This window comes from Limulus polyphemus, unplaced genomic scaffold (genome assembly GCF_000517525.1).
Source record: "Limulus polyphemus unplaced genomic scaffold, Limulus_polyphemus-2.1.2 Scaffold6846, whole genome shotgun sequence".
Taxonomy (NCBI): domain Eukaryota; kingdom Metazoa; phylum Arthropoda; class Merostomata; order Xiphosura; family Limulidae; genus Limulus; species Limulus polyphemus.
Window position 1 is genome coordinate 4652 of NW_013672456.1, and position 10929 is coordinate 15580.

The following is a 10929-nucleotide window of genomic DNA, read 5'->3' on the forward strand; positions in this document are numbered from 1 at the left end:
CTGTTTGGGTTGGTGGGAGATCGAGCTTAGTGGAGTGCATTGGCAACATAAATTTTGTGAAATACGTCGAAATATTGGAGGAAGGTCTCTTGCCACTTTATTCCTCGGGTTTCGTGGACAAGAACACAATGTTGTTCCAGGAAGATGGAGCACAGTGTCACACTGCTAGAAACACCCAAAAGTGGCAGGAAGAAAATGGCGTCCAGAAGTTGCCCTGGCCGAGCCAATCTCCTGACACGAACCCAATCGAAAACCTCTGGGTCATACTCGACCGGCAAGTCAAGAAACAACCAAAAAACCAGCTTCGAAGAGCAATCTACTCCAAGTTTTAAAGCAAGAGTGGGCGAAAAATCCCACAATCTAAAATTGACGAGATGATTCTCACGATGCCCCAAAGGATCAACGAACTCCACAAAGCGAAAGGAAGATCTACTAGATATTAATTAAATTATAAATATATCAATTCATGTGAATATGACTGAAAAATTAAATTTTTTCTGAAAAGGTGGTGTCTCTTTACTTGTGACCATGCTGTGTATATTTATTACTTTTATTATATTGGTGACTGTATGTCATTTAACTCTTTCAAACCCTCACAAAAGAAAAAAGTAACAAAGTAAGAAGTAAACAATTAAGAACACGGTGTTTCAACGACTTGTGCAGAACAGAACAAACACGGGATATTCTAAAAAAATCAATCAACACTGAAAAACACAAGTCTCTACAAACTGGGAATCACGTAATCCATTTCTTTATCCTAAGATCTATCTTAATGAGAAAATGAAAAAGTAGTCAAAACATATATATATATATATAGAAGTTTTCAGTTATAAGAACCTTCCAAGTGATGGAAGGCATATACTCAGGACCACAGAGACTTTATAAAGTGCTTCAACTCACTAAATTTGAATATTATATTACACGTATCTAATTCTTACTTGTTTATGATTTAAAAGTTCAATGTCTATAATTCATCTACATTTATTATTTCAGCAACATGAGTGAAATATTCTGTCAGTACACGTAGCTTTCTTTTGTCTTCTAAGTACATCTAACTGTTATCTTTAGTAGCGAGAGATCCTAATGAAGTTTTAAAGTGATTTTAAAAACAATATCATTTATTGTGTAAGAAAGAAATTAATTCAGTCATTTTTAAAGTTCTGTTTTCTAGCTCATATTACAAAAACTTATAATCGGTTTTTCACCAGTTTCGTATCACACATTAAGACAAAACTAACCTTCTTCGGAAGACACACAATCTGCTTCAACATCGCTGTTTTGAAATTTTGATGCTAAAGTCAATTTTGTTTTAGTAACAGCCTCCTTCAATTCATTACATATTTCATCACAATTATGGTTCGACATTTCACTGCCAGCTCCACTATTCCCCAGATCCTCATCGTCTTTTGGCAAAGAAATATTAGTTGCAGAAGTTTCTGTTGTTATCTGTGTTGAGCTATTAAAATCTGACGTCGGTACAAGGAAATATCCTCCATCATTCGTACTTGGTGTCACATTTAAAAAAGTCTCATTTTGTGAATTCATCGACACATTTGGGGAAATATTCTTGTCTTCTAAAAAACTAAACGTATTTTCTTGTTCAGTTGTATCTACAGTCTGTTCTTTTAGATTACCTTGCTGTAAACCAACATTGTTTACTCCAAGCTCTACGGGTTCTGTAATATGTCTATCTATACCTTCAATTTGATCATTTCGTCCAACACTGGTCTTCTCCTTGATTTCATTAACTGTTGATTTATCAGTGTGTTGGATCACATTTACAGCATTCTCTATAGTGTCTTCAGAGTAATATCCTATATCGATGGAGAAATATTAAAAATTATTTAAATTTTTTCATAATTTATAGGCACTATATTTTTTCCCTTTAAAATGTGCATGTTAATTAATATCCACTTTTGTTCTATCTTTTTTTTGGTTTGTTTAACCATCTTTACTGTAGTTAATTACACTACTTTCAGTTAAACAGAAACTACTTCCACTTGGGCTACAGTTTAAACTTTGTGTGGTTCTATACACAATTAGTTGTAAAGTTCAAATTATCAATAACCTACCGTTAGTGTTACCGTTATTTCTGAGGAAAGGTAGTAGCCTTAAACATTAACTGTATTATTACTAATATTAATAAATACACTTTTAATTACTACAACTATGCAACATTACTACTGCCAGCTATGGTATGAGACCACTCAACTCTACCTTTGAAAATACAGCTCATATAAATACAACTGGTAGTTATTTAGAAATTATATAATTGTTAACTCTATCAATATCAGTCTATGTTCAATCATCAAAGTCTGTCTATACACATAAAAAAAAAAAGATATATATATAATATTTATGCCTAAACTCTGTTTATCTAATCACAAGTAAAACCATGTGGTGCATATGCAAAGTAGAAAAAAAATTAATTTTACAATAGTATCTAAGGCTTGTATGATTTTTCTATCCTTAGTTTTAGCTCCGTTAGGCTTAACGTTAGCGTTAAACAATATGTAGGCCCATTCAAGTTACTATTTCAGTCGGCTTTCGCAACACTGCTTGAACATATATGTTTACATTATAAAGTGATAGTTAAAAGTTATGGGTTTTAACTTTGCAAATTTATATTTATAGACTAACACTTTGAAATAAGATTAGTAACTTCATCAAGTACAACAATTTGAAATAATATAGTAAAAAATATTTTTAAAATCAATTTAAAAAACACTAATTTTAATTTACCATCTGCACCATTTTGTCCTCCAGGATTATAACCCTCACTGTCAGCCATTGCAAAACCTAGAAATTAATGATGACGTGTATATTTCTGTGTACTTCTTTATACTCATATTCTGGTTAAAGACAAGTATGCTATTTGAACTTCCAGTTACATTCAAATATTTTATATGTATATAGTTGCAACATAAAAATATTTAATTTAAAGACAATAAAAATTACACAGAGATAATTTTCCTATAGTAATTAAATTTATTTTACTGTAAGTAAATAATCTAATTTTCATGTATGGCTTAGAAAAAAAAAATGTTATTTGAGAATTATCATCATTTTACGCGTGTGTTTTGTTCTTCCAATCAGCTGGTTGGGTAACCAGAACGTAGTCTTATGGTTAGCGTATCAGAGTAAGTATCGTGAGGTCCAAATTTCAAGCTGAAATGTGTCGCTCAACACGTTTTGCACTTTGGTTGTGTGCGAGTTATAAATTGTGACCGTCAAGTCCTGCCATTCCAATAAAAGTAGCTACATAAGGGGCTAGTAATGCTGACGATTGACCTTGTTCAGGTCAACAGTTATAATGTTGTAAGGCTGTAAGCTATATTTTTAATGTTTTAATTTAAGTGTTAGGTAGAGGACGCATGACTTAGTTATTTCTAGAATGCGTGGAATGTATTAATTTTGACATTATGAAAATCTCGAACATTGGCAACTATCAAGAAGTGGGCCAACGCATCAGATATGAATACTAATTGACCATTCCATTAGTAAGTTAGCTACGAATCAGTTAGGTTCTCCGGTGGGACAGTGGTAAGTCTAGAGTATTACAACGCTAAAATCCAGGCTTCGATTCTCCGCGATGGATATAGCAGATATCCCAATGTAGCTTTGTTTTTAACTTTAAGCAAACAAATAAATGAATCAGTTTTGTTTTCAGTGGTTGTGTTCCAAGGAAATACTTGGATCAGTGTTAGTTATCAACTTATCGCGTATATTCAGTTACTCGATCATTATCCGTGATATTATAGAAAAAAATTATTTTTTACGTTTATCATAATACATTTAGCGAGGGGTTTTCGTTTGAATGTCATTTGTGAACTTAGGCTAAGAAGTTACAATATTGTTACGACAGCGGAAGTCACGTGACGTTGGTAACACGTAATTGGTATCTAGAAGGTTTGCGAAAAACGCAAGTGCGTGATATGCACGCATTTGTGTTACGACAGCGGAAGTCAAGTGACGCTGGTAGCACGTGGTGAGTGTCTAGAAGATTCTTGAAGAGATTACGCAGGCGCTATTATTGTATATAAGTGCACTAGACAAAAGAGAGAGGGAGAGTGGGGGAACCAAGGACAGCAGTTACTGTCGGTGGGAACAGAGAATAGCAGATACAGAAATCGGAACTATAGTTGCTGACAGGTGGAGATAGAGACGGACAATTAAGTCAAGCATGGTTGTAAAGTGAGTGAATTATAGCGTGTGTTTAAGTTAAAGTAACAGTGGAAATTAAGTGCATTGCAAAGTTGTATTGAGGAAAAATAAACTAGTTTGGTTTAAAAAAAGGACTTATATCGCAGGAAAATTAACAAACGAACATACAGAGACGTAGCAAATTGGTGTCAGAAGTGGGATTGAAAAGATAAAAAAAATGGAAAAGAGAAGTGGCAAATCAAACTACAGCTTAGCAGATCTGATGGCAGCAATACAAGAACAGCAAAAGAAACAAGAAGAACAGCAAAAGAAACAAGAAGAGAGATTACAACAGCTGTTGGAGGTAAAAGAAAATAAACAAGAGAGATTACAGCAGTGGATGGACGTGAAAGAATATAAACAAGAAGAAAGTCTCCAACAATTAAGAGAAAGCCAGAGTACACAAATGGAAAACATTAGTAAATTTCAAAACGAATTAAATACATTAAAGGATGATTTACTGTATTTTACACAAGGATGATACATTAACCATCGACTTAATCACACCCAGACAATGGCAAGCCCCTTTCAGACCCCGCAGCTAAAACCTAATGCAGACATTTTCAGTCCTGTTAGAAGTCACATCCCAGATACAAATGTCAGCAATAGGGGTGATCTTGTATGAAGGAAGCCAGAGGAATTTGATGGGAAGGCACCGTGGGAAGCATACAGAGCACAATTTGATCTCCTGGCAGAGATGAATGGATGGACAGATGAGCAGAAAGCAGTATATCTGGCAAAGAACTTGAAGGGACAACCACTGGAGATACTTGGACAGTTGTCAGCAGACGACCGCCACAACTTTATGGCACTGGAAGCTGCTCTAGAACTCAGATATGGAACCCAAAATCATTCTGAAGTCTACAGGGCTAGGTTTAGGATGAGAGTTCGTGCTAAAGGGGAGAGTCTGCAAGAGCTGGCACAGGATTTGGAAAGTATGGCACACAAGGCCTACCCAACTGCACCACCCGATCTCCTCAAGTTGTTGCTGAGGGATCGGTTTGTAGATGCCTTGGACAGTCCACAACTGAAGATACAAGTAAAGCAAGCACACCCCTCTACTATGCAGGATGCAATGGCCAGAGCTCTTGAATTTGAATCCTACGTTAAGTCCAGCACAGAGGTACCAAAGTTGGTACAGTCATTAGGATTCAAGGCCAGAAAGGGGCAGCTTTCAGAGAAGTTTGAGGGACTTTGCTGGCACTGTAATAAACCTGGGCACAAAAAAGCTCAATGCTGGAAACTTCAACACAGAGAAGATGCCATGGCAGGAAAGGCTGCTACCCAGAAAGGTTGTTGGAACTGTGGAGAGCAAGGACACATGAGGAGCCAGTGTAAGAAGAATACTACCTGTATCGCAGGAAAATTAACAAACGAACATACAGAGACGTAACAATATCTTGTTGAAACATTGAGGAAGAAGTAAATTAATTTGTTATCGTTACGTGGACTGACTGGAATTCAAACTATTTTTACCCCCCCCCCCCACAATGAAAGAACAACGTTATAACAATAACTTGAACTGAGTTAAAAATGGCTATGCTTGATCCTTACGGGTCTCGTATTTAACTGATTATATCATATACCATTGACCGGTCCGGAGACATTGTAATATCCCAAACATAGGACTTGCAGGACAGAAATTTAAAAGGATTTGTTTGTTTTTAATGATGCACAAAGCTACACAAAGGCTATCTGGGCTCTGCCCACCACGGGTATCGAAACCCGGTTTCTAGCATTGTAAGTCCGCAGACATACCGCTGTGCCACTGGGGGGCAAATTTAAAAGGAGAATAATGTATTGTGAGATCTAATGTGATCTAATGAGATCTAATAGGAGTGAGGAAAGACTCAGGGATGGAAATTAACAGAGGAAAATTCAGATTTATTATAAATTATATCACATATAATTTTCCGGAGCACTCTCATAACCAGTCTCTCTTATATTATTCTTGAATATTGCTGTGTATATATATTCGAAATGTAGTATTGTAGGTTATATTTATTAACATTTTGTTCACTAGAAAGTCTTCTATATTATGCAATAATTACGTGAAGTCTAGAAGGTTCAGAAATGTTTAAATTTAAGCCTTGGTGACATCTCAACATTCATGAAATGAATGAGTTAGAATTAATTAGTCAAATCCAAATTAGTTAAGGAGTTTTAATTAGACAGCATGAGTTAATATGTGTTTTAAATGGTAGAGTTAGTTGTTCAGTGATCAGAAAGTTAATCAGGAAGTCAGTCAGCATGTTTGTTCTTTTTGCAAGCTACAAGTCCCAATTTTTTAATTTAGTCGTTTGGTAGAGAGAGATATTTGCATGATAATAAAACTTGATTTTAAAAATATAAGTTGTCCTGGAATAACTAGGATGTGACAGTTTACACAGTCCTGGAATAACTAGGATGTGACAGTTTACACAGTGAAAGTTGTCCTGGAATAACTAGGATGTGACAGTTTACACATCCTAGTTATTCCAGGACAGACTGTCACAACCCAGTGAGCTTATTGACTCTCTATATAAGTTGTCCTGGAATAACTAGGATGTGACAGTCTACCCAGTGAGCTTATTGACTCTCTATATAAGTTGTCCTGGAATAACTAGGATGTGACAGTCTACCCAGTGAGCTTATTGACTCTCTATATAAGACCAGAGGGAAGGCAGCTAGTTAACACCACCCACTGAACAAACGTCCTGTTTGGATGTGGTACATAGAGAGAGACCAGAAGGAAGGCAGCTAGTTAGCACCACCTACTGCCAACTTTTGAGCTATTCTTTTACCAAGAAAAAGTGAGATTTACTGTCACATTACAATGCCTCCATGACCGAGAGAGTGAGCATGATCAGTGACATAATTTTATCCCACGACCCTCAAATTTCGAGTCTAGCACCCCAACCACCAGGCCATGTCAGGCCTTAGGATCATTAGATTGATTAATATTGAAACTCAACCCCTCTGACAATAGTCTAGAAGAGCCGAAAGGATTAGTTAGACGACTAGTTACATAGAACTAGAGGAAATAAACCATAATACAATAGATATTTTAAGTGTAACTTTAAATGACATATTGCCAGGAACTACAGACAAAAGCCTGTATGGTATAAAATCTCCTCCTGGGAACTCTTATATGTGTGGGAAACATGGCCATCAACAGTTCTTAATTTATTAAGGAGACAATAACGTAAGGATGAATCTTCAAGCCCTATCAGACCAAAGGAAAAACAAAGAGCTAACAAAGCAACACAAACAAGGAATTAGCCAAACTTATGGGGCAAAGCTCAGCTGAGAATATTCAATGTACCACATATGAGATAAATTCATTAGTTAAAGAAATCGGTGCATGAGTTAATGGGTGGGACCCTTGTAGTATGTTGATTGACACTCGTTCTAAAGCTACAGTAGTTTGAACCAATTTGTTAATGAAATGTGGGGAATTGCCCCAGAGATGAAGAAAGAAGATGGACAGAGCTGTCATCGATCTGAAATATAAAGATGTTGTCATTAGGACCACGAACACAACAAGACAAAATTCAAGTCAGATGTGAAGCTGTATGGGTAGTACTTACTTCCACATCATTAGAAGTAGTCGTCTTCGAGAAAAAATGTAAGAAGTCTGATATCAAATTCTCACACAAAGACAACTTACCACCTCAACTATAAAAGCTGTATAGCTCTTATGGGTGTTCATGTCTACATGTTACATGACTTTTTCCAATGGAACTCATAACTTAGTTCAAATAAATAAAATATTTCATAAGAACAAAAATGGAGATGCATCCCTACTATATCAGTTGGCAGATGACTTTCACTTGAAAAACACAGGTTTTAGGCTCTCAACTAACAAGGAGCAATATGAACGAGTACTAATGGTTGAGCAACACCTGTTGAAGTTGTGAAGAAAAAAGGATGGATTCACAAGGTCCTGTGTGGACAATCAGAAGGTGAACGAAGTCATAATGCTTGAGCAACACCTGTTGAACTTGTGAAGAAAAAAGGATGGATTCACAAGGTCCTGTGTGGACTATCAGAAGGTGAACGAAGTCACAAAGAAGGATGTCTAACCATTTTCAAGGCTTGGCTCTACTTTGAATGCTTTATCTGGGTCAAAGTGGTTTACAACATTGGATATGAAGATCGAATATTGGCAAGTGCAAGTCAATGAAACTAATAAAGAGAAGACATTATTTACTGTAGGAAGTGGAATATAACAATTTATTGTGCTACATCTAAGTTACTAGTGGAGTGTGCTCTCCCTGATCTATCCTGGAATATCATACTTATCTACTTGGATGACTTGTTCGTTTGGCAGAGCAAAACCACATTGGACTATCTGCTGTATCCATCACAGGGAATCAAACGTCGGATTTTACCATTGTAAGTCCATAGACTTACTGCTGCTCTATCGTGAAACTAATTGAATGACATAATCACACATAGGGAGACCTTTGATGGGCTGAGAAAAATTATGGTTCAGTTGAGGCAAGAGAACCTTAAGCTGAATCCTAAAAGTATGAATCATTCTGTCAACAGGCAAGATTTCTAAAATACATGGTAAGCAGAGAGGGTGTGTATACAGAGCAATTGGATCCGTTCAGAATTGGCCAACACTAAGAAACTTGCATGAAGTTAGAGGATTTTTTGGACTTTGCTTTTACTATTATCGTTTTGTAAAATCATTCTCTGACATACATTGTCCACTATATAAGTTACTTAAAACACCAAATTTTTTTTAGACTGCTCATTGTGAACAAGCATTCAATAAACTGAAGAAAATATTAACCACTACTCCTGTACTAGCATATCCAACTCTTGAATACTTACTCGTTTTAAATGCAGATGAAATACATTGTTATGACAAATAAAAACACAAAAAAGAACACGTGATTGTCTACTATAGCAAGGCAATGAATGCTACAGAAAGGAGATATTCTACAACTGGAAAAGAGTGACTAATGTTCGAACCCAAAATTATTTTAATCTTTACCAATATGGACAAAATTTTACATTCCATATAGATCATGCAGCATTGAAGTCACTCATAAATGTTCAAAATCCAGAATAATAGCTCCAGAAACTTCAGGACTATAACTTTACCTCTGTGCATTGCCTTGGACAGAAAAATGGAAATGCTGATACATCATCCTAAAGACCACGTGTTAATGAAGGTTGTAAATACTATGAAAAGAGGGAAGCACAAGATAATGAAGAAAACAAGCCTAAAATACAACAGAATATAATCTAAGATGTGACATCCACAAATGGTCCAACACTCAACTAAAAGATGGCTAAGCAAAAGATAAGAGTTTGAAACCAGTTATTCTGTGGATCAAGAATAGTACAAAAAACCTGCATTGGCAAATAGTCATTCCGTATATCCCATTGAAACCAGTTATTCTGTGATCAAGAATAGTACAAACAACCTGCATTGGCAAATACTCATTCCGTATATCCCAAAGACAAAGATGTACCTGGTATAGTGGGATTCATTATGGTTACAAAAGAGCTTATGTCAGAAATGGGAAGATTCCATGAACAGAAACAACGACTACAGTTAGTATTTTTACATTATCTACATTTCATCAACTCTACAACCTTCCAAAACCTGGAAACTTTGGTGTTAAGAAGACACTGAAGAGAGAGTTCTTTTATAGTATTGAGTGTTGAGGATCTGTAGAGAATTTGAGAAACTTATGTGAACTATGCTGTGAAGAAAAGGTCCACGAAATTACATAAGCAGCTACAGCAGTAATGTGTTGGAGCACCACTTGAGAGAATTACCATGAATGTGTTTGGTCCTCGGTCATAAAGTAACAGTGGTAATAAATATCCTGATTGTGATGACTATTTCTTCAAATTGTCAGAGGTATATGCCGTTCCTAACCAGGAAGCAGAAATGTTGACAAGGGAACTTAACAATGAATTTGTTTCAAGATTTGGGGTGCCTATGAAACTTCCCTTAGATCAGGGATGGAAATTTGAATCAACCTCGCTTGTGTAAATGTGTCAGATTATTTAAATCAACAAGACCAAGATAACATACTTTCATCCATCTTCCAAAGACATGATGAAGAGGTACAACCATACACTTTTAAATCAACAACACCAAGATAACATACCTTCATCCATCTTCCAAAGACATGATGAAGAGGTACAACCATACACTTTTAAATCAACAAGACCAAGATAACATACCTTCATCCATCTTCCAAAGACATGATGAAGAGGTACAACCATACACTTTTAAATCAACAAGACCAAGACTAACATACCTTCATCCATCTTCCAAAGACATGATGAAGAGGTACAACCATACACTTTTAAATCAACAAGACCAAGATAACATACTTTCATCCATCTTCCAAAGACATGATGAAGAGGTGCAACCATACACTTTTAAATCAACAAGACCAAGACAACATACCTTCATCCATCTTCCAAAGACATGATGAAGAGGTACAACCATACACTTTTAAATCAATTAATAATTAATGTGGATAGAAATCAGGAAACCTGATATCAAGATCTTCCACTGCTACTTACAATTTAACCTGATATCAAGATCTTCCACTGCTACTTACAATTTAACCTGATATCAAGATCTTCCACTGCAAATCACAATTTAACCTGATATCAAGATCTTCCACTGCAAATCACAATTTAACCTGATATCAAGATCTTCCACTGCAAATCACAATTTAACCTGATATCAAGATCTTCCACTGC

The 10929-nt window shown here is 35.9% G+C and overlaps 1 protein-coding gene across 1 annotated transcript; it reads right to left on the minus strand.

Moving 5' to 3' along the window:
- Nucleotides 1–1238: 1238 nt before the first annotated feature.
- Nucleotides 1239–2853, minus strand: LOC106474120 (the record flags this gene model as incomplete). The annotated part of the gene is made up of 2 exons (XM_013934810.2): nucleotides 2743–2853; nucleotides 1239–1814 (listed from the first exon to the last, which is right to left on the minus strand). Coding segments are annotated over exons 1-2 (625 nt in total), but the record flags the coding sequence as incomplete, so codon positions are not given.
- Between the last annotated feature and the right edge of the window lie 8076 nt (nucleotides 2854–10929).